Genomic DNA, 21641 nt, shown 5'->3' on the forward strand with positions numbered 1-21641 from the left:
CTATAGTTACATCTAACTCCTTAAATACCACTGATCTCTCTAATGAACAATAAGTCATAGTCCAATTATGATCAAGTCTCTTTCGGGAGGAGAGGGTGTGGCTGCTATGTTTAAGCCTCGGAATCAACCCTTAAGGGAGTAATTTATCTACTTGCCTAAACATCAGAAAAAAAGTGAATTCTGTTTTGTGTAGCTGCGTTTCTAGCTCCACAGTCAGAAGAATCCCCATAATGGTAGGTTTATTGAGTTGATAATCTGGCCACTTTCACCCATACAAATCAAAGGACCGCCTTTATAAGCAGGAGTTCACAATTCACTCAGGATTTAAGTCATGTCACCTATGGTCATCCTAGTGAAATGTAAGTCTCTGTTATTAATGGCGTTATATAAAGAGACTAATCATTTCGTAGTCTCGTCTTATACAAACTCTTTGTATAGGATACCCAACACATGTCTCTACATGAATAATCAGAATCAGATTATTTGTAGCACTTTACAAAACTTGTAACACCTACAAAGTGGGTCGTATCCATAGTGTCACTAAGATAAGGTACCCAACCTTATCCATCTACATTTAGGTTATTATTTAAATAAGATCCACTTGTATGTCTCTACATACTTGTTTAAATTACATAAAATAACCTAGGATCTTTAGTTTATTGGATTGAGTGTATGCTCATAAATTAATAATTATTTTATTAATAACAACTTGTTTATACAGAGTTTACAAACTACAAGAATACAAGAGATTTAGAACATCAATCCCAACAAAAAGTATTTTATAGCATTTTTAATAAGCTGGAAAAAAATGTTGAGTTAACCATATTATAGCGTTTTAAATAGCATGAAACAAACACTATTAAAACTTTATTTTAAAATTTTTATAGCATGTAAAAACGCCATTGTAATCCTTTTATAGCATTTTCTCTAAATTGTCATATCTGTTGTTCAAATCGTATTATAGCATTTTTTTCAACGTTATAGAAAGTGCTATGCTTTATATTTTATAGTATTGGCCAAAGTGCTATACTTTATATCCTATAACTTCTTTTATAGCACTAAAAAAAATGCATACAAAACTTTTTTCTATGGCATTGAGAGAGGAGCAATAGAAAGTTAACATGTTTTAAATGTTATTTTTGTTCACATTTGTAGCTCTTTTTCTGTATATGATTAAAAGTTCATTTCCTTTTAAATGTACATAGAATATTTAAAGTTCTAAAATATAATAATAATAATAATAATAAAACCATTCACAAACCAAAAGTTCACACGATCAAAAGTATAATTTAATTTTCTTATTTTCAAAAGCATCCAATACAATTGTACTTATCATCCTATGTAGCTCTCGCTTGTGTCGCCACTTCATTCACCTAATAAAATACAAAAACATTATGATTTTTAACTCTAATAATTCATCAACTAATAAACCATATTAATAGTATTATTCACATAAAATACTTCAACTAAGTTGAAAAAAAAATTTGCTTATATATTTTGACTTTATCAACCAGCTAAGTAATAGTGGTGCCTAATGCATCATCAATGACAACCATGTCAGAAATAGGCCTCCATAAAATTGAATCATGCTTTCTTACTGTATCAACTCACACGCACACTGCATTTGGATCAGGAGGGATCTGATGAACCAATGTTTTTGGATCATTAGAAGACCATCTTTTAACAATTACTTCTCTAGAGCCAAACTAATCTAGAAGCATGCATTTATGGTGAGTATTTTAACACTCTTTCCCAATATAAAAAATGCAAAATATCAACTTATAGTAATTTTGAATACAATATAAATAAAAACATTAAATATAGTATGGAAGATAAATTTACCCGTGAAGAATGGGTAATTGGATTCGAAATATGTGTTGGAGTTGTTACATTAGTGGCATCAATAATTTTTTTTTCGTCCAACTTTACCTTATATATGTATAAAGAGACAACATTAATAATTAGAATTTTGAAACAATAACTTTAAATGACTAAAAAAGAGTTAATAATAACATTACCTTTTCCTTTAGTAAGGAAGATACTACCATCTTCAACCCAACCATATTGGACTCTAGTTGTACTTGTCTTCAAGAGATGCAATAATCTTGTCTTTTTGAGTTGATATGGATAACATTGACTTAGTCACCCCAAATCCTAATCCTTAAAACTGTACTAATTGCATCATTGACCACATTATTTGAATGAGAATTTGCTTCTTCATGACTACTATTTTGTTCAATATGCTCCTACAAAGTTAAAAAAGTCATAACGACATTATATAATATAACACAACCAAGAATCTTATTCCTAAAATGAGGAGAGGGAGACAAGAAGTCCAACATTGTGCATAAATTAAATTCAATGGAGCTAACAACCCTAAAGTCTGAATCCTATAATCAAAATAATTCAGAATACTCATTCAAATCATTAAGGGGCATAATGATAAAACTACGTTAAACGAGAAGTCCAAATTCACAACTTAAAGTCAATGGAGCTAATAACCAAGAGTCTCAAAATCCCATAATCAAAATAACATATTTCATACACACATAATAATGATTCATAAGCAACTTAAAGTCAATGGAGCTAATGGGTGGGGGAGTTTACATATCAAACTGTCGGTTACTTGTGAGTTAATCGGTTAACCATCTTTCTTTAAGTGTGCCTTTTCCAAACCATTACTCGTGTAATTGTAGTTAAAGAACAAGAACTATGCTTATACACATGGTTAAGCAATAACAAGTTAGAATATTATTTATCAAGTGAGTTAAATCCTAACAATATTATTATGAAGAATTATACCATATCCTCCACCAGTCGAGCATAACCTTTCCAACTACAAGTGTGAGGATTTTTTTTTTTTTTTTTTTCATTTATAGGAATTTAATTTTTGCCAAAAAAATTATGTCCAACACAAAAGCCAACAAATAAAGTATGAAGTTTGAACTTTTTTCCAGATCTTAAACATTAAGTAATAAAAACATTATCATTTTACCCAACAAATATGTATCACATACCTTAAATATTGCACTTGTTTTTCCCTTGAAAAAGTCCATCCAATCATGTATTGAGGAAATATTATCTGGCTTAAGCTCAACCAACTCCTCATCAGCTGATGCATTTCAAATTTGACTCACCAAAGGGGACTTGCTTGCCCTCCACAACTCACCCATTTTTTGAAAGTAGTATTTTTCTGCTATGCTTGATCAGTGTTATATCGTGCCTAAAAAACAAAACATAAAAAGATGAAACTTAATCATAATAATAAAGTCATTTACATACTAAACCATACATAAAGCTTACATACCTTAATAAAATGCCATAAAACTTCCTTTTGCCTTGTTGAAACCTTCTTCCAATTATCCACATTTACTAAAATTACTTCTTTAACAAGTGAACTAAAAAAAATCCAACCCAATAGATGTTGCCCTAATAGGTTGTCCAAACCATTTGTAGCGTACATTTAATTTCAACTCTTGCTCATATTTTCATTTTTGTGCATCCTCTTGTTTTTTTGGGTTTCGATTGGTCTTTAGGATGTTCGACAACTTTTTCTACATCGTCTACAATAGTAGTTTGAACCTGTTCAGTGGTTGACAACCAGAGAAATGATGCTCTTGTACGAGCAATAAAAGAATCTAATGGATAATATTTGTAATTTGGTGAAAGATTTTTCTTTTTTTCACACTTAAGATGAACAGTTTTATTGTCATGTGGTAAGTGGGAAAGAGTAATGGTAGAAGAATCCCTATTCCTAGACTCAAAATTTCTATGAGTCTTACCGGCTTCTTTCCCTAAACTAAACTTTACATTCTCTAGTTCATTCATTATCTTTTGATTAACAACTTTTGTAGGATGGAGTAATAGTTGCTCATCTTCACTAGTTTCGTCATCACTCATTTGGGTCGTCGGATCACTGAATGATTTTTCAAATCTCCACGATGTTTTCTCCAAAGTACGATAAGATTGTTGTTGTTCAATTGTATATTGGGGTGCACTACAAGACCTTCTACATTTTCTGTTTGCTACAACTTTCCTTTTAAGCAAATTCTGAAACAACACAATGAAATAATATTATACATTAATCTTCTTTCGCTATACACAACCATAGAGGTAGATTATATATTACAAGCATGATTGGCCAACAATTATAACTACCATTGAGGTTAGAAAATGGGTTAAGACCATATGTAGAAAGACCAAATCTTATGTTACGTGAATCATTAGAAAAATCTGGTCACTTTGCATCAATTGACCCCCATGACACACAATTAACTAGATGATGCATTTTTCCATAATTACTTTTATGGTTTGCATGCCACCATAGTAGTTTAGACATGTCATGCAATTGAAACATTCTTTTCAGCCTTGGAATGAGTAGAAAGTATCTCATTTTTTTTTTTTTTTTGTATATCTTGCTTCATTTATTTGGTATGTCTATCTACCTTCCATCGAAAATTTGCACAAATTAGACAACTCTCCAAGTCTTTGTTCTCTTTCGTAAATAAACAACCATCATTTACACAAGCATGGATTTTTTCATATCCTAAATCAAATACTTTCATAAACTTCTTTACTTCATATGTAGATCTTAGGATGACATTTTTAAGCGGTAACATGCCATGTAAAAGATCTAAAAGACTTGTGAAGCTTATCGGTCAATCATTAGTAGCCTTAATGTTGTATAACGATACAATGGCAGGCATTTTTGTATACTTAGTACATTGTGGATACAATAAAGTATTTGCATCTACGACCTTTCTAGTGACATCGATGTTCACAAAAGGTTCCTCATTTTTCTTCTTCGTTTAGACTAAAATTATTACAAATGGTTCATCTTCAAACATTTACTATAATTCAACTTTATCTACTGTTGATGGTACTTTTTCACCATGATGGTACCAAATGTTATAAGTTGGATCCATGCCATTTATAACCAGATGCTCGTAAATGATATTAAAATGTATAAGTGACACTTTAACTCCCAAAACAATCTAAAATACCTATGTATCATTTTAACTTCCAAAACAACTATGAACGACCAAAAATGACCAAAGATTGTGTTGGGAATGTCCTAGAACTTGCAGTTCGTAAATTTTTTATTAAACATTCTATTTATCAATAAAATATTATTGAGTATCTTATTTCAATAAAGTTTTTTTTTTCATTCTATTAATCCAATAAACATAACTATGACTATAGTATGAATACTTTAATTTTATGTGGTGATATAAACAGGATCAAGTTAATAGTATATAACTTAAATGGTCTATAAGTATATAGATGAAATTAGGTATCTCATCCTGGTAGGTAGTACAAATAATGCGGTCCACAGATCATTCATATAGAGACATGTGAGTGGGGGCATCCTATCAATGAGTTTGCATATAGACTGGATCATGAAATAGTCATTTTTTTTTCTTTATAACGACCATTTACTATTAAAACTGACTATTTCAAATTAAAGTAACCTAGGATAACTCGAACTTAATCCTGAGCCAGCTATAAACTCCTGTTTATTCGAGATTATCCTTTGATCTGCATGGGTGAGGGTAGTCCAACAATATTGCTCAATAAGCCTTACATTTTGGGGATAAGACCGGATGGATAGCTGAGGATATAACTCTATAAGATGGAATTCACTCCTACCCATTTTAGGGTTAGCAGATGAGTTGTTCTCTTAAGTGCTGATTCCAGGTCTTGAACAACAGGGACCTGTCCTTCCCATGATGGAGAGGGACATGATTCATAAGTGGTATTATGAATTAAATTGTTCATTAAAGGGTTAGTGGGAACTTAAGGAACAAGATGTATTTATAGGGGTAAAACAGTAATTTTGACCCAACTATAATTACGAACGACCTGTGAAGGATCGATTTACTTATTATGGTTTACATGGACAGAAATATATCTACAGTGAGAAGAGTGCAACTATCGAACTATAGTGGTGTGTCTTGATAGTTAACGAATAGTAATTAATTCGTTAATAGTAATTAATTCGATTAAAGAGTTTAACGAATTAAGTACAGATCGTTGGAGTTCATGATCTATAGGTCAATTAGGTCCCTCTACTAGCTCATAAATTGGAATAACAAACTGAGTATTGAATTGGATGAATTCTAGAATTAGGATTATGAATTTGAAATGTTCAAATCCAATTATTAGGGTTTTCGATTGGTTGTATTTGATACAATTAAAAACATTTAATTTAGTTGAAATTAAATGAAATTGGAGAATCAATTTATATTTAAATTATGATTTAAATATGCAATTGAATCATATTGGTGGAATTGGTATTTTATTAATTTAATATTAAGATATTAAATTAATTTTCTATTAATTAAAAGGTTTAATTAAAATAAAATTAGTTTTATATAAATTAATTTTATAAAAAGAAAATTTAAATAAAATAGTTTTATTTAAAACTAAAATCAAATTTGGAAAATTTGATTTTAGAATCAAAATCCACTATCTCTTCAAAGTGAGAATTCACCATTTTCCATCAAATTCTTCAAGATAGAGTTGCTTTCCATGTAGCTTGATATTCCTGCATAATTTAGTGTATATATATACATGTTGCATGCAGAGAAATTTGGAGAGAATTTCTGGAATTCTAACCAAACTACTGGAAAATTGAAAACCCTCTCAAACCCATCAAAATCCCTCTCTAATTCAGCAAGATTTGAGTGTTTCCACCATATATTCTTTATTGAGCCTTGTAGAGAAGATCTTGGTGGTGGTCTTGTTGAAGTTTCAAGCTCAATCTTGAAGTGATTCTACTGAATTCATGGATTAAGTCTTCAAAGGTAAGTTTTGCTTCAAACCCTCTTTGAACTTCTTTCGAATAACATGTTTAAAACTCAAATTAAGAGTAGTTAGAATGCTTATTGATTCTGATTTATTTCGCTGCATGTTAGATTACTCCTTCAGATTGACTATAACCAAAATTTTCTTATACAAGCCCATGGTCCCTATCATGAAATAGAGGGACCTTATCTATAAAAAAAAAAGTTCCCTCATTGTGAAGCCCAAGTAGATGCAAATCATGGCAAAGGGGTTTAGACAAAACAAATTGGTGAGTTGTTTTCCATGTCAATATGCAGCTAATATTTCAATTGTTCATGTTAGGTGAAAATTTAAATTTCAAAATAAGAGGGAACCAACATTTGTTGAAGAATCCCACATTAGAAAATTTTGATTTGGAAGCTTTCTTGTACTCCAACCTTGGATTTTGGGTTTGGGCCCCAAGGGGTACCTATGTTTTGGATGGAGTGAGGAAATAGACCAATTAGGTTCGGAAGAAAAACTTGGTCCGCCGTGGCAGGTTTTTCTTTTTAGGCTGTTTTTATCCTGGGGACGACATGACAATATTCATGACCTATTTGCACACTTGGACAGAGCCGCGGAACGTCTTAAAGATTGCAAGCTCCGCGACTCAACCTATAACGAGCTTTTGTGTTGCAGGTTTTAATCTTTGCTCGATCGCTGTGACCTGACCGTTTGCTACTGTCCTATTTGTCGTCTGAAGGTCTTGCCGTTTCCAACCGTTCATATTAAATGAAGTATTCAAAATGAGATTTCTTCAAGCTAACAATGGTTTCGCTTACTTATTTGGATGTTCCTTTACAATTAAAAATACATTATTAATAGAAGAAAACAAATTGAAATGTCTCATATTTTGTATTCATCCATCTTGTCTTCTATACTGGACAAACTAAAATGAAAAGCCAAAAGAGAGGGAAACTACACAGAGAAAAATGTGGAAAGTGAAAAATAATAAGCAATTTATGGAATCAAATACAAAGGCAAATAGAAAACAACACAGAATCAAAATTTCAACTTTTTAATTACTTGCCTAAACGTTTCCTCCTAAATATTTGTATGATACCTAAACTCCTTTTTAGCTTAATTGTATGGATTACTCTACCAGAGCAGAAAATGAAGAGTTAGAGTAAAATAAAAGCCAACAATATTAGCACAAAAGAAAACTTTTGTAATGTTTAAGTTAAGAAGACATGGATACATATGCTAACTTTGCTAATGACAAACTTGATGGTTTTGTGCTTTGTTTTGTGAGTCTTCAAATGGCCAAATTAAAAGAATCTTGAGATCCCAAATCTTTAGTTGCATAATTATGTGCGATTTCAATTTAGTCAATGTGCGGGTAAGAACTGAAATTAAGAAAAATTAGAGAAAGAAACCTTAAGAGGAAGATGAAATTTCTGTTCTTTGAGAGAGAGAGAATTACAATTATGGAAAATGGTGGTGAAAATCGAGAAGAAGAATGGTATGAAGAGATACCTAATTTTAGACGATGGCAAACGATGATGAAGGAGATGCTTGTTAATGGCGGTTCGAGAAAAGACGAAGAAAATATTAATGTATTGAAAATAAACAAAGGAAAAAATTTAGATGCACTTACATACTATAATAAAGGTAAAATCGAGTTAAATTATATAAGAATTAAAGAAACTAAAGAGACCAACATAATGTCAACACATTGTAAATGTAATATGCCAATCTAAATCAAATAAACACACGGTAACTATTGCGTCAAAATCCAACTAAATATAAGATATCAATCATGATTCAATTCTTTCCAATGGTCTCTAATTAATATTTAATACTATGAAATGAGTTTTTTCCTCATGTCATCAGATTAGAGTAATTCAGATAGATTAAAAATTATGAAAAATGAGGACAAAAAAAAAAAAACAAAAAAACAAAAAAACAAAAAAATTGCCAAGACAAGCCCACATGACCAGATAACTAATCTAAATCTATAAATCAAATGCTTTGCAACAAGATTGGCACCATTGAAACCATTGATCAAATTTCAAGTTGAGTCTCTTAAACTTCGAAATTTGTGTGAAATTAAACTTATATGTGAAAGACATATTAGGCAAGATCTAAATCAAAGTGGGGTATCACAAATTAATAATGTATGAAGATGTAACCAATAGTTGAAGCCATAAAAGTGCAAATCAGATAATGTATTTTCATAAAACAGGCCTCAGAAGCAAAAGTTTTCACATTTAGTAGTAAAAATAGAAAGACTACGGAACAAAAAGAAGAACGATAACAAAAGATTCAATAGGAGAAAAACTTAAATCATAAAAACCTTAAACTTGGTGTGTTCTAGTTTACTCTTCCTTAGAAACATTTTCACCACTCTTGTTATTGTCTTTGCGTATCTCCAGTTCCTAAGGACTTCGATTCCATCTAAACTCAAATTGACGAGACAAAGAAATCTAAAAATTTTGGGTTAAAAAGAAATCTAGAAATTTTGGGTGATAGAATTTCAGAGAAAACGTGGAGACACCATGAATGTGCAGTGATATTGGAGACGATCGGAGACATGGAAACGTGGTAGATATGGAGAAACAGAGAGAATCTAGATGAAGAAGATGAAACAGATGAACAACTTAAGAGAGAATAGTAGATATGGAGAGAGAATAAAAATGAAATCTGAGAGATTTTGTGTGAAGGCTTAACATAACGAGGAAAAACCTAAAAAAAAGCATTTCTTTGCAAGACTTTTGCGCGCTTTCATTTTGCATGGTTCCCTTTTATTTTTTATAGCGTGTTATAAGACATGCTACGGTCAGATGCTATTAAATGGTACATTTATTGTAGTGCATCCTAAAACACCGCTGAGATAACTCTAGGACCTAGAGCACCATCCAAGAAAGTACCCAATATCCATCTTACAGGTTGGATGGGTCAATTTGCGGGCATCTTACATAGACACCTGTGAGAAGCTCAGACCTTACTTTGAGTCGACTGACAGGGTCATTGAAATAGCACATGATAGAAGAAAATATACTCCTAAGTCGAGCTTAGAATGTTTAGCTCATAACAAGTAGTCAAATCTCGAGATCCAACATGAGAGTGAAGCCTAATCTTATGGGTGATTTTAGACTGAATGATATAATTGACATTTAGAATCGAACAGATCAAGAAGAAGTATGATACGAGCCAAAGTAGAAATTGAGGACCAAAATAGGCCAAGGAAGAGAGAGGTGGCTTAGGTCATGCCCAAGCCTGGCCTAAGCCATCGTGCTCGACCTTGACCAAGGCCAAGGCCGAGCTTTGTCAAATGCCTAATGATGCATGTCCTGACCCGAGATATGGCTCAAACAAGATGCTTGACCTTGATCGACCCTAGCCAAACATAAAATCGGGCTCGCCTCTTGGCCCGACAGGTCATCAAATTATTCTAAGGCGATTGTGAAACCCTAGGGAACAACCTAAGTCAACTTTCCTTGTAAATACACCCCATATGGTTCCACATGAGGTGACTTAGAAGTTCTGATTTTTTCTATATATCTAGTTTTCTTATTGACTTAGACATCAGAGCTCTTTTGCTTTATTTTGCAAGTCCTCTCTTCCGTAAATTATATTCACAATTGTTGTCACGTGGGGGCCAAGTATGTTTACCCTTAGTCAAAATTTGGCATCAACGAGTTTTTTTTTTTTTTTTTTTGGTGTCTAATAGTCTATTAAATCTATTGAACATTTAATGATGCATGGATATTTTGAACTTCATAGATTTTTTAGACACAAAATTAAAAAGTTTATAATTTTATTAAATTAGACCCACAAAAGCAACCTCTAATTCAAATTAGTTTTTAAAATTATTTTTTTAAAAGATGATTAGTTTTCAATTGAGAAATTGATTTAATTGTTTAAAATAAAAATAAAAATAAAATGGTGATTTTAATTTTGGAGAACATTTATCGTTATGTTTATATACATATATTTTTTGGCTTTGTCCACTTCATTTAAAAAACTCAACCAACATAGAGTAAAAAATCATGTATATTAATTGTAAAAGGAAAACAAAGAACGGTTTGCATATTCCTTTGCTCTTTTTTTTTTTTTTTTTTTTTTTTTTTTTTTTTTTAAAAAAAAAAGGAAAAAAAGAAGAAAATCCTAATGAAAGGTTTTGATTTTTGAAACATTTATAAAGAGAGGATGGGTAGAAGAAGGAAGGGAAAAAAACAGGGAAAAAATTTATTTTTTTGTTAAAAAAAAAGCTAGTTGGATGAAATAAATGAGCATTGCATTCTTATGGAGGGGAGCATTGTATAAAAAATGGAAGTACAAGGTGGGACATAAAAATATATGCTAGAAATGTGTTTTTTCCTCAAAATATATAAAATATAAACAAAATTATATGATATATCATGTTTGTACAATAAGTCCAAATCCTATTTTAGTCAGATTTAATTCATTTATCTTAAAATTTTCCCAATATTTATCTTCTTAAGAAAGTTAATAATCATCCCCGTTTGTATATTTTACGGTTTATATATAGTTATAACTAATAATCACATTATTACTAAAAAAAAAAAAATAACAAATAAAAAAATATCAAATTATTTATAGAAATAGTAAAACTTCTATTAATATTTATCACATAGTATTAATGATAGAATTCTATCGTTCTATCACTGATAGATACTGATAGACTTCTTTCAACCTCTATCAATATCTATAAAAAATATTAAATTTTGCTATTTTGTATAAACAATTTTTCTTATTTTTTTTATTTTTGAAAATTCTTTAAAAAAATCACATCAATAAGTTAACCATATAAGTATTTAAAATCATGTTATTCAATCACTTATACAATTGTGATAGCAAAATATCAACCATTGTTTTGAGTATTGAAACTAAAAGTGACTACTTTAACAGTTCAAAAACAAAAATCTAATTTACCCTAAAATTATAAGCTAAGATAGATATGTTAACGCTTTTCGTTTCTTAGACCTAATCATTATGACCCGTTGTCTTTTTTTTTTTACATCATATTTATACTTTTTAGTAATAGGACAAAATACATTCTTGGTTCTCAAATTTAAATTTAATTTTTATTTTGGACTCTTTTGATCCTTATAATTTGAATTTAATTTATTGCTATTTGGTTGATCTTGAAGTTTCAAAAGTGATATGTTTGATCTCGATATTTGAATTTGATTTATAATTAGTCTTTAATGTTTGAAATTGGTTTTGATTTAAACAAATCTAAATAAATATGGTGGATCGACAATTGACCTAATCTGAAATTAAGATGTAACAATTAACATATTCCTAACTAACTAAATATATAGATATATATATATATATATTTGGTGTTTATCCTCACATAGTACACACAAATTTTAAGTTTTGAAAATTAAACATGTCATTTTTTAAATTTCAAAAATCAAAAGAAAGCTAATACAAACTATAGAGATTGCGATTAAATAACCAAATAAAAACTAAATTTCAGTCCCAATAAAAAAAATCTTACATAATAAAAAGGGCAGTTGCAACTTTAATAATAAAAAAATTGAAAATTGAGCGCGTGTCTTTAAGTTTTACTTTTTTGTAAATATGTCAAAAAACTTCTGTCTACAAATTTGATTGCTATCAGATTTCTATGTGATTGTTATCTGATTTTTATATGATTGTCATACCTGCAATTACAAAAAAGTTGAAGTCATGAATTTGGTTTCTTAAAATGAATTTGCCATACAATGTAATTTCCCTAATTAAAAAATAAACAAACAAACTCGCTATCCTCAACATATCAACTAATTTCACTAAATATTTCATTAATAACACCCAATGAGACCATTTTTTTTAAAAAAATGTTTTTTTATTATTTTATTTGTTCTTCCTCTCACCTTCACAAGTTAACAATGGAAGATGTAATTCGAGAGAGAGAAAGGAGAGAGAAAGCAATGAATTATAAATAATTAGTAAATATTATTATTATCTCACTTCTTCTCTGTGACCATACAATCTTTCTGAAAATTAACACTACTCTTCAATTTCCAGACAGTTAGCCCTTTTTTCTTTTTCTTTTTCTTTTTTTTTTTTCTGACATGTTATATATTAAGTTAACTACAGTTAATAAAACCAAATTGTTGGTTATTATTAAACTAATATACAGTTATGAATCATGTCTTTTTCTCACATTACATTTGTTTTCTTGTTAGATTTCCTCTCAAAGTGTTAGTTTAATGTTATTCCATTTTTTTAATCAATAATCCCATACATGTCATGTGGACAAAAAACCTTTAAATCTTACTATTGGAATTAATTTGTCTCTAATATCTAGCTCAAATATAAATTTAGTTTATAATTGCTTGTTATGGTTAATTTGAACTAAGAATTTTAAATCTTTATGTCTCTTATGATTCATTTTAATTTCAATTAAATGACTTTTTGCTTAACTTAGCAACTTAAATATTGAAATGAACAAATGATGATATGACATATAAATATGCCAAATAAATAAAACATTACTGAATAAAAGGCTTTTCTAATCTTATATAACTTGCTCTTTTGTTATGAACTATTTCTCATTTTTTAAATTGATATGTCATGTCAATTTATTTAAGATTAGTGTTACTTACAATGTATGCTGTAGCTAAAATCAAAGAATTTTTTAAATGATTTAGGTATTAGTTTCATCATGTTTTTAAGTTTTATCTATTTTAGCCTTTATATTTTTTAAATATTTAATTTGATTTTTCTTCCTCTTAAAAACGACTCTTTTGATTCTTCGTTTTTTAAAATCTTACTTCCAACCACACTCTCTATAACTTTCTTGAAATATAATAATAATTTCGCATTAAAGAATTTTCATGATGATGTACACATTTTATATTAAAATTTGTAAATATGAATCAAAATTGTAACTTTTTGAAAGTTTAGAGAATGAAAACAAATGTTTAAAAAGAATAAGGACTAAATTGAAAATACGAAGAACCCAAATGAATCAAAATTAAAAGTTCATGAACAAACGTATAATTTAAAGGTTAAATTACAAGTTTAGTTTTCAAGTTTTGTTATTTAGTCCTTAAAAACTTTTGATTCTTGTCTAATAAGTCATCAACAAATTTAACATCATTAAAAATTAATTATTCTAGTTAGTATAACTTAAAATTTTATGTCCAGTAAATTTGTGAATTTTAAAAAATTCGAAATCTCAATAACAAAGATCTATTTGATAACCATTTTACTTTTTTAGTTTTAGTTTTTTAATATTATATTTACTTTCTTACTTTTTTTTATAGTAGGTTTCATATTTTCTATCTAAACAATTGAATACATAGTCAAATTTCAAAAAATATAAACAATTTTTTTAATTTAAACTTAACTTAATTTTTTAAAATACTGGAGCAATCAAAGAGGAAAAGTAATCTTTATAAGTTTAATTTTGAATAAGAAAATACAAAAATGCAAATAGTTATTGAATAGAGTATAAATTTAAAATTTTAATAGTTTAGGGACAAAATTTTATACGGTTGAGATACTAATTATATTTTAATTACATATTAACCTCGATTTTGCTGCCTTGATTTTGAATCAGGGAAGTCCTTCTCTCCACATTCCCCTCTCTGTTTCTCTCTCTCTTTGTCACTCACACAGTTTCTTTTGCTCTGTTCTATTTGTGTCAACTTCCACACTTATCTTTTCTCCACTGAAAGTTGAAATTTCTTCAACTTGGGCTTTACTGAAAATCCATACCTTAAACCCAAAACAAGAATTCTCGATTTGATTCCCCCATTTTAGCTTTCGTTTTCTCTTTTGCAGAGCTACTGCCACTTCCATGGCTCAAAAGCACTTACACGAGCTTTTGAAAGAGGATCAAGAGCCCTTTCTTCTCACCAATTTTATTGCCGACAGACGCTCCCTTCTCAAACGCCCTTCTCTCAAATCCCATTTCCATCTCAATAACCCAAAACCCATTTCCCATTCCTCTGATTTTCCGGCTAAATTTTGCAGGAGCGCTTGTTTTTTCTCTTTTAATCACTCCCCTGATCTCATTAACTCATCCCCGCTCTTTGGGTTTCAGTCTCCGGTTAAAACCCCTTGTCGAAACCCCAATCCCATTTTCCTTCATGTTCCGGCTAGAACGGCTGGACTTCTTTTGGAAGCTGCTCTGAGGATTCAGAAACAGTCAACGGTTGCGAGATCCAAATCCCTTGGGAAATCGAATGGGTTGGGAGTTTTGGGTTCTTTTCTTAAGCGTTTGACTCATCGGGGCCGTGCTCGGAAGCGAGAGATCGACGGAGATGGTCGGAAAAATGACCCCCGCGATGGCCCGCCATTGCCGGCGAAAATGGCGATTGAGGAGAACGAGAACGAGAACGACTCTGTTTCTCGGCTAAGTAATGTAACAGGCTTTGATTTCTGTGACAGTAATTTATGCGATAGCCCTTTTCGATTTGTGCTTCAATCGAGCCCTTCCCCCGGTCACCAGACGCCGGAGCTCGCTTCGCCAGCGTCTTCTCCGGCTCGTCTAGACCATCAGGTTTTACTTATTTTTATTACTGTTTTTGGGTTTCATCTTTCAACGTCTTGGCGTAGAAATTGCATTTTTATTAACTGGGTTTCACCGGCAAAAACCAACTGTCGGCAGTGTTATGTAAATTCTCTGAATTTACCGCCGGAATGTTGCCGTTTCAGGCGTCAAAACACGTCAACCCCACCAAAAGGACTCTGAATTTTGACGAACAAACTGATAAATCTCTCATTTTCAATTCCACGCTTTCCTTTTTCCCGGAAAATTATGACCCTCCAAGAAAAAGACAAACCCCCTTTTGTATTTTCCTTTGTATTCCGACCCTCTTCTTACAATTAAAAATTTTCTCTTTTGGCCTTGACTTCATTATAATAATTAGTAGAAGAGAAAAAAAAGGGGGAAAAAAACCCCAGTAAAGTGAAGATGTGTAAATCAACAACTTTATAAAACCAACTAAATTAAAGATCCCATTTCACATTCATTTTCTTTTGTTAGTTTGTGAACTTTTCTTTGCCTTGTTTCCACACAAATTTACAGGCCAATGATGTAGAGGGCTTGAAAAAATTGCCGGTCGAGGATGAGGAGGAAGAGAAAGAACAGAGCAGTCCCGTGTCGGTATTGGATCCTCCGTTCGAGGACGATGATGAAGGACATTACGAGGATGGTGAAGATGAGGATGATTACAATTTGGAACGTAGCTTCGCCATTGTACAACGTATGTAAGCATGATTCAACCCAACTGCTAATCTTCTAAAGGAAACATATTAATTTTGTTTTTCTGTATCAATTCGAGTTTGTTGTGCGGTCGTTATCGATGGCATTTGCATTTAGGTACTGTCTAACTTTATATTTGTTACTGATACAAATGTATGTATGTTACACTCTATAGAAATAGTTAATAGAGCTTCACAACTCATAAGCTTATTGCTGTGCTAAGATATAAACAATTGTATCTTTGGTGGGTTCCATTGGGAAGATTTGAATTATCAGAGGGGTAGAGGTGAAACCAAGACAAACTTTTGAATTTAGGTAAATCTGTACTAGAATAAAGGGAAAGAGGGGGAAAATGTTTGACGATGACATCACGAGAAATTTCAGCACAAAGGTATTGTTGAGAACTCGTTTTCGGTCTGGATGGCCTCTTCTGTTGGAGAAATGTTTTGGAAGTCTGGCCCTTTTCTTTATCTTGTTCTTCAAAACTTCAAATCTGTCCCACATTTTGCTGTAAGAGAGGTGCTATAATTGTGGGAGTCCTCTTCAATTTATTAGACTGTTCAATCATTGAACCAATTTATTCATTGTCTTCAAATGCCATCATCCCTGTCTGTACTTCAGAACAAGGTCCCCCCTCTCCCGCCCTGCTCGTCCGATTTTCATTTTTACTGTTTGAGTATTCAATAGGCATTTTGAAGCATATCAGTGACTATTCTGTGATTCTGTGAGTGCATGTTAATGAGTTGTTTTAGTCACTAGGCATATGCATTTCATCAGTAAAAGTTGACTTTGTTGCATTGTCTACTAATTATCTTGTACTTCTTAGCTATGAAATAGCTAAACTGTCTAGTTCATCCTTTTTCATTTGACATATGATTGCATTTGAGCTTGAGATTCCAAATGATACTCTTTGCATTGCCACTTCTTCATTCTCTTTCTGAATTTACTGCTCTGCTCTTTACTGGAGATGAAACACTTGGTGGAATTTCAAAGTTTGAAGACCGAAAAGATGTCTGTCTGTCTGCAATTAAAAGGACTTTGACAATAATAATAACCACATAAAATTTTCTACCTCGTTAGTACATTTCAGTTGCTTGAACTTGGTCGAAAATTTTCCATGAATTATCGTAATAGTCGTGGCCCTACTTGTTTTTTGTACAGTCAAAATGGCATAAATGTCGAATTTTCGATCAAGATTTCAAATTTTCTTTTCACCTTCCAGGATTTAAACTTCCACTGTACTTGAAGTTGAAGTAAAAAAGGCATATTTTCATGATGAATTTAAATTTAATTCTGATCTGTTTGTGTCATATTTGTCATTCTTTTCAGAGGCGAAACATCAGCTACTGAAAAAACTTCGACGATTCGAGAGGCTAGCAGAACTAGACCCAGTAGAACTTGAGACATTTTTATTAAAAGACGAGGACGAGGACGAAGACGAGGATGACGATGACATTGATCATCTCAAGGAAGAAGAAGACTACAAAAAGGACATCAAAGAACACGACATAGAGGCCAATGACAGTTCAAGGTTCCAAATTCCTCACCGACCCGCCAGAGATATGACGACACTTGTCTGCAATCTCGTTACTGAGGAAGAGAGAGACTTAGTTGTGATCGAGAAGAGAGAAGAGATGATGAAGGGAATGTACGTGAGATCAGATTTGTGGAAACGAGTGGACTCGAACGCTATCAACGTGATGGTGGGGCAAGACTTGAAAGAAGAGGTTGATGGGTGGAAGAGAAATAAGGAGCAGAGAAGAGAAATAGCCATAGAAATAGAGGTTGCAATCTTCAGCTTGCTGGTGGAGGAAATGCAACCTGAACTACATTAACTGCAATTGAGTGAGTCCACAAAAACAATATTTTAAGTTTCCACAAAAATAATCTCTAGATTTTTAATTACTTTTAGGAATATATAATCTGACTTTAAGAGCATAGGTTTAAGTTTAACACCTCTTAAGTAGAAAGATTAGGATGAAAGGGACATCACTATGATTTGTAAATTCATTATCCCTCCATATATTATCATCTTCAATTTTAATTTTTGAAATGCCCATTTCCCCCCTTCTTCTCCTCCATATTATATAAAATGAAGTCCATTTTTGTGCTTTGGAAAACATAATTTGAAAAGGACATGTCAGTTAAAAAGTGAAGAGATGGTTAATGGCAGCTCCTGCTTGTCGATTTTGTTAGCAGGTTTTCCTTACTTTGATGCCATTCTAATTCTGACAAAAAGTTAGTGTATGCCATTCAATGCAGCTCCATCAAGTAGTGTGAATGAATGGCATTCATGTCTTTTTCAAAAAAGAAACAATAATAATATGAAAAAAAAAAGTAATATTAGAGTTTTGAAAATTTACGTTCGGTGGGAGACAACGATTATAATTCTACGAAACGACTGATTAACCTTTTGTTGTTTATTGACTTTGTGTTTGAGGATGTTCTTGTTGCATGTAAAGAAAATTTAAGTACTTCTCAAACTCCATTGATTGATGGTAGTCAATTCTTGTTTTGAGTACAACAATTGTAGGAATGATCGAATCTTTAGAGTGGAAGGTCATGTCAATTATCGTTTAACTAAGTTAACTTTAGTATTTTTAAAGATCATGTCAACCATAACTGTAAGATGAATTGATTTGTTGTTTAAGGAAATACTATGACAGTAGTAATGTAGTGTAACATTTGTGTTTCCTTTTTTGTAAGAGTGGTGTTACGGTTAATGCTATTCAGTTTTCATGTTGCTTTACTAAAAAAGGACAGAGATATTTGCCTTATTGGAAGAAGATATGGGAATTGAGATAATGCCTTTAATTGCTTTAATGATATATTGATTTAGGTAAGAATAGAGAGTGTTTGGGATTATTATTTTATTATATATTTATTTTGTATATAAGGAAAGAGCCTTTGAAATAAAATCACTTTTTCTTAATTTAGAAAATTTAGTTTCAAAAAAAAAAAAAAAATCTACTTGTCTGATAATATATAAAAATAAAATTGATTTGAAACATGTTTTTATGTTTTGAAAAAACACTTGGAGAAATGATGATTCGTAAAGTAACTAATAAGGGTTGAACTGAAAATTAACTTCAAAATATGTGGTAATAAAAAAAATTATAATTAGGAAAATCACTCCTTCAAAAGAAAAAAAAGGTAAAGTAAAATCGCTTTTGAATAATATAAAAAGCTTGCACACAAAGACGAAGAAAAAAAAAAGAAAAAAAAAAGAAAAGGAAAAAAGAAAAAAAAAAGAAAAGGAAAAAAGAAAAAAAGATAGAGAATAGTGCTTAGCTACCATATCAGGATTGAAGTTTATTAATTTTACAAAATTTTTTATATATATTAAAAATTTATAAATTAGGGACCGCTTGTTTCGTGGGAATCCAAAATTCCTATGGAATGACATCTAGATTACCACATTTATTTTGTTATAATGTAAAATGGCTTGGCATATAAAAATTCCCGGACATCCTAAGATATCCTTATGGAAGGCATCTCGGGAATTTTGGATGCCCCTAAAATATGGAATTTTAAGATTTCTGTGATGAGGGCATCATCTTTTTATTTTTTTTCTTCATATATTTATATATATAACTCTTCTTTATTTTCATTTCATAATTAAAATATTTTTTAGAATGAAATTCAAATTCAATTTTAAATTAAAGTTTATTTTATAGAAAATCTTAAATTAATATATATTATTTTGTTGAGAAGAAAAACAAAAAATAATAAAACTATATTAATTTAAAAGAAATTGAAATTAATAAACACAAATATGTTATATAGGTTTACATTATATTAATTAAGTTAGTGAAGGATCAAAATGACATTTTTGGAACATGATGTGAATAAGACATTCTTAAGTAGAAATCATACAAAACATACACAATTATCTTAGAATATTCTTAAATATCTTCAAAAATATTCCTATAAAACAACATGGTTATTTAAGAATGTTGGACATATGTAATTCCAGATATCTATAATTTTGGGCATCTAAAGATTTCGGTTATCTACATTCCAAGAAAACAAACAACCCCTTAAAGCTAAATTACAAGGTTAGTTCTAAACTTTCAACTTTGATTCTATTTAGTCTCTAAACTTTAAAAATAGCAAATAAGCCTATAAAACATTTATGAATTTTAAAATTATTTAATAGGTCCTTAAATTTTCAATCTTGTGTCAATAAATATCTATATTTTCAATTTCATGTCTAATAAGTTATTGATCTATTCAACAATTTTTAAAATTATTGGATGTAATGGACATAAAATTAAAAGTTTAAGATCTCATTGGACAACAAATTCAATTCATATATATGAGATAAGTTAATTTTATTTTACTTTTTTTAACATGTTAACAATTAATGGACATAAAATCGAGAGTTTAGTGACTTATTAGACACCTTTAAAGTTTGTAGATCTATTAAACACACAATTAAAAGTTTTAGGTTATATTACATTTTTTTTTTTAAATCCATTGGCTTGACTAAAAATATATAAAAATATATAAATATACTATGGATATAAATAGAAAGAAAACTCATCACCATCTTCTTTTAAAATCAAGTTATTCTTGGAAAGACTTCAACTTCTTTTTTTCATTATCAAGTTTCTTCTTCTTCTTTTTTTTTTTTTTAGAGATAGTTACAAATATATCAATCAAATCTAGAGTATTAGGAATGTAACACAATTAAAAGAATTTACATATATAACAAAATTAAATATAACTCTTGGAATTTATTAATGATAGACTATATCGCTAAAGAAGTCTATCATCGATAAAGTCTATTACTTATAGGAGTCTATCACTAATAAATTTTGTTATATTTATAATTTTTTTAAAATATTTCTATACACTTAATTATTAGTCCTAAAGTTGCCATCCATTGCATTTTTTTTTAAGCTGTATTCACAATTTCTCTACCATGAAAGCCCAAGAACTTGAATTTATTGGGCCTTTTCAACATTAGCCATAGGTTCCATTTGTTTCAGTCCACATTCTTTCAGACTTCAGACTCCTAGTTCTTTTGGTATTTCTTTCTTTTCATTGCACAAACATTTATCTTGGTTTTGCTAATCTACCTCTCCAAAATATTCTTGTAATTAATTCTACCCAAGTTTTGTAAACAAACTTTTAATTAAAAAAATATATATTTTTCTTTTTTCTAATTTGGGCATAAATAGTTTTTGGTTAAATTATCAATTTCATCCCAATTATTTGAGATTGTATCAATTTGATCTCCATAAATTTGAAAGTTTTAATTAATCCTACTTAAAAATCCAATTATTCTCAATTGTTCTTCACTCATTCCCAGCTAAATAGAAAAAATTAAGCCATTAGTAATTTATAATGACCGTATAAAAATGCTGCATATTTATTATTTAATTTGACAACACCACAAAATGACTGGTAGAATTTAAGTAAATTATGAGAATTAAATTGAAACTAACCTGATAGAGTTTAGAAATTTAATAGGGCTTTTTTTTTTTTTTTTTTAACAAAAAAAATTTTAACATGATAAATTTTTAATATATATTATATATATATATTGTTTGTTTGTGAACACCAAACAATAAAAACACGGGAAATAAAGGATTTTTTTTGAAAAGACGTGTCGACA

At 30.3% G+C, this 21641-nt stretch overlaps 1 protein-coding gene across 1 annotated transcript; it reads left to right on the forward strand.

Moving 5' to 3' along the window:
• The first annotated feature begins 14381 nt into the window (after positions 1-14381).
• LOC120089713 lies at positions 14382-18097 on the forward strand. Its single transcript, XM_039047079.1, has 3 exons — positions 14382-15313; positions 15842-16019; positions 17348-18097. The coding sequence occupies exons 1-3, from the start codon at positions 14609-14611 to the stop codon at positions 17851-17853; spliced, it is 1389 nt and encodes a 462-aa protein (XP_038903007.1). The 5' UTR covers positions 14382-14608; the 3' UTR covers positions 17854-18097.
• The last annotated feature ends 3544 nt before the right edge of the window (positions 18098-21641 follow it).

Source organism: Benincasa hispida, chromosome 11 (genome assembly GCF_009727055.1).
Source record: "Benincasa hispida cultivar B227 chromosome 11, ASM972705v1, whole genome shotgun sequence".
NCBI classification, from domain to species: Eukaryota; Viridiplantae; Streptophyta; class Magnoliopsida; order Cucurbitales; family Cucurbitaceae; genus Benincasa; species Benincasa hispida.

Bases quoted from the DNA above. Each gene is read 5' to 3' on its own strand.
- LOC120089713 (XM_039047079.1), top strand. From the start codon at position 14,609: ATGGCTCAAAAGCACTTACACGAGCTTTTGAAAGAGGATCAAGAGCCC. The intron at 15,314-15,841 runs GTTTTACTTATT...ACAAATTTACAG, and splicing joins CGGCTCGTCTAGACCATCAG to GCCAATGATGTAGAGGGCTT. The intron at 16,020-17,347 runs GTATGTAAGCAT...CATTCTTTTCAG, and splicing joins TAGCTTCGCCATTGTACAAC to AGGCGAAACATCAGCTACTG.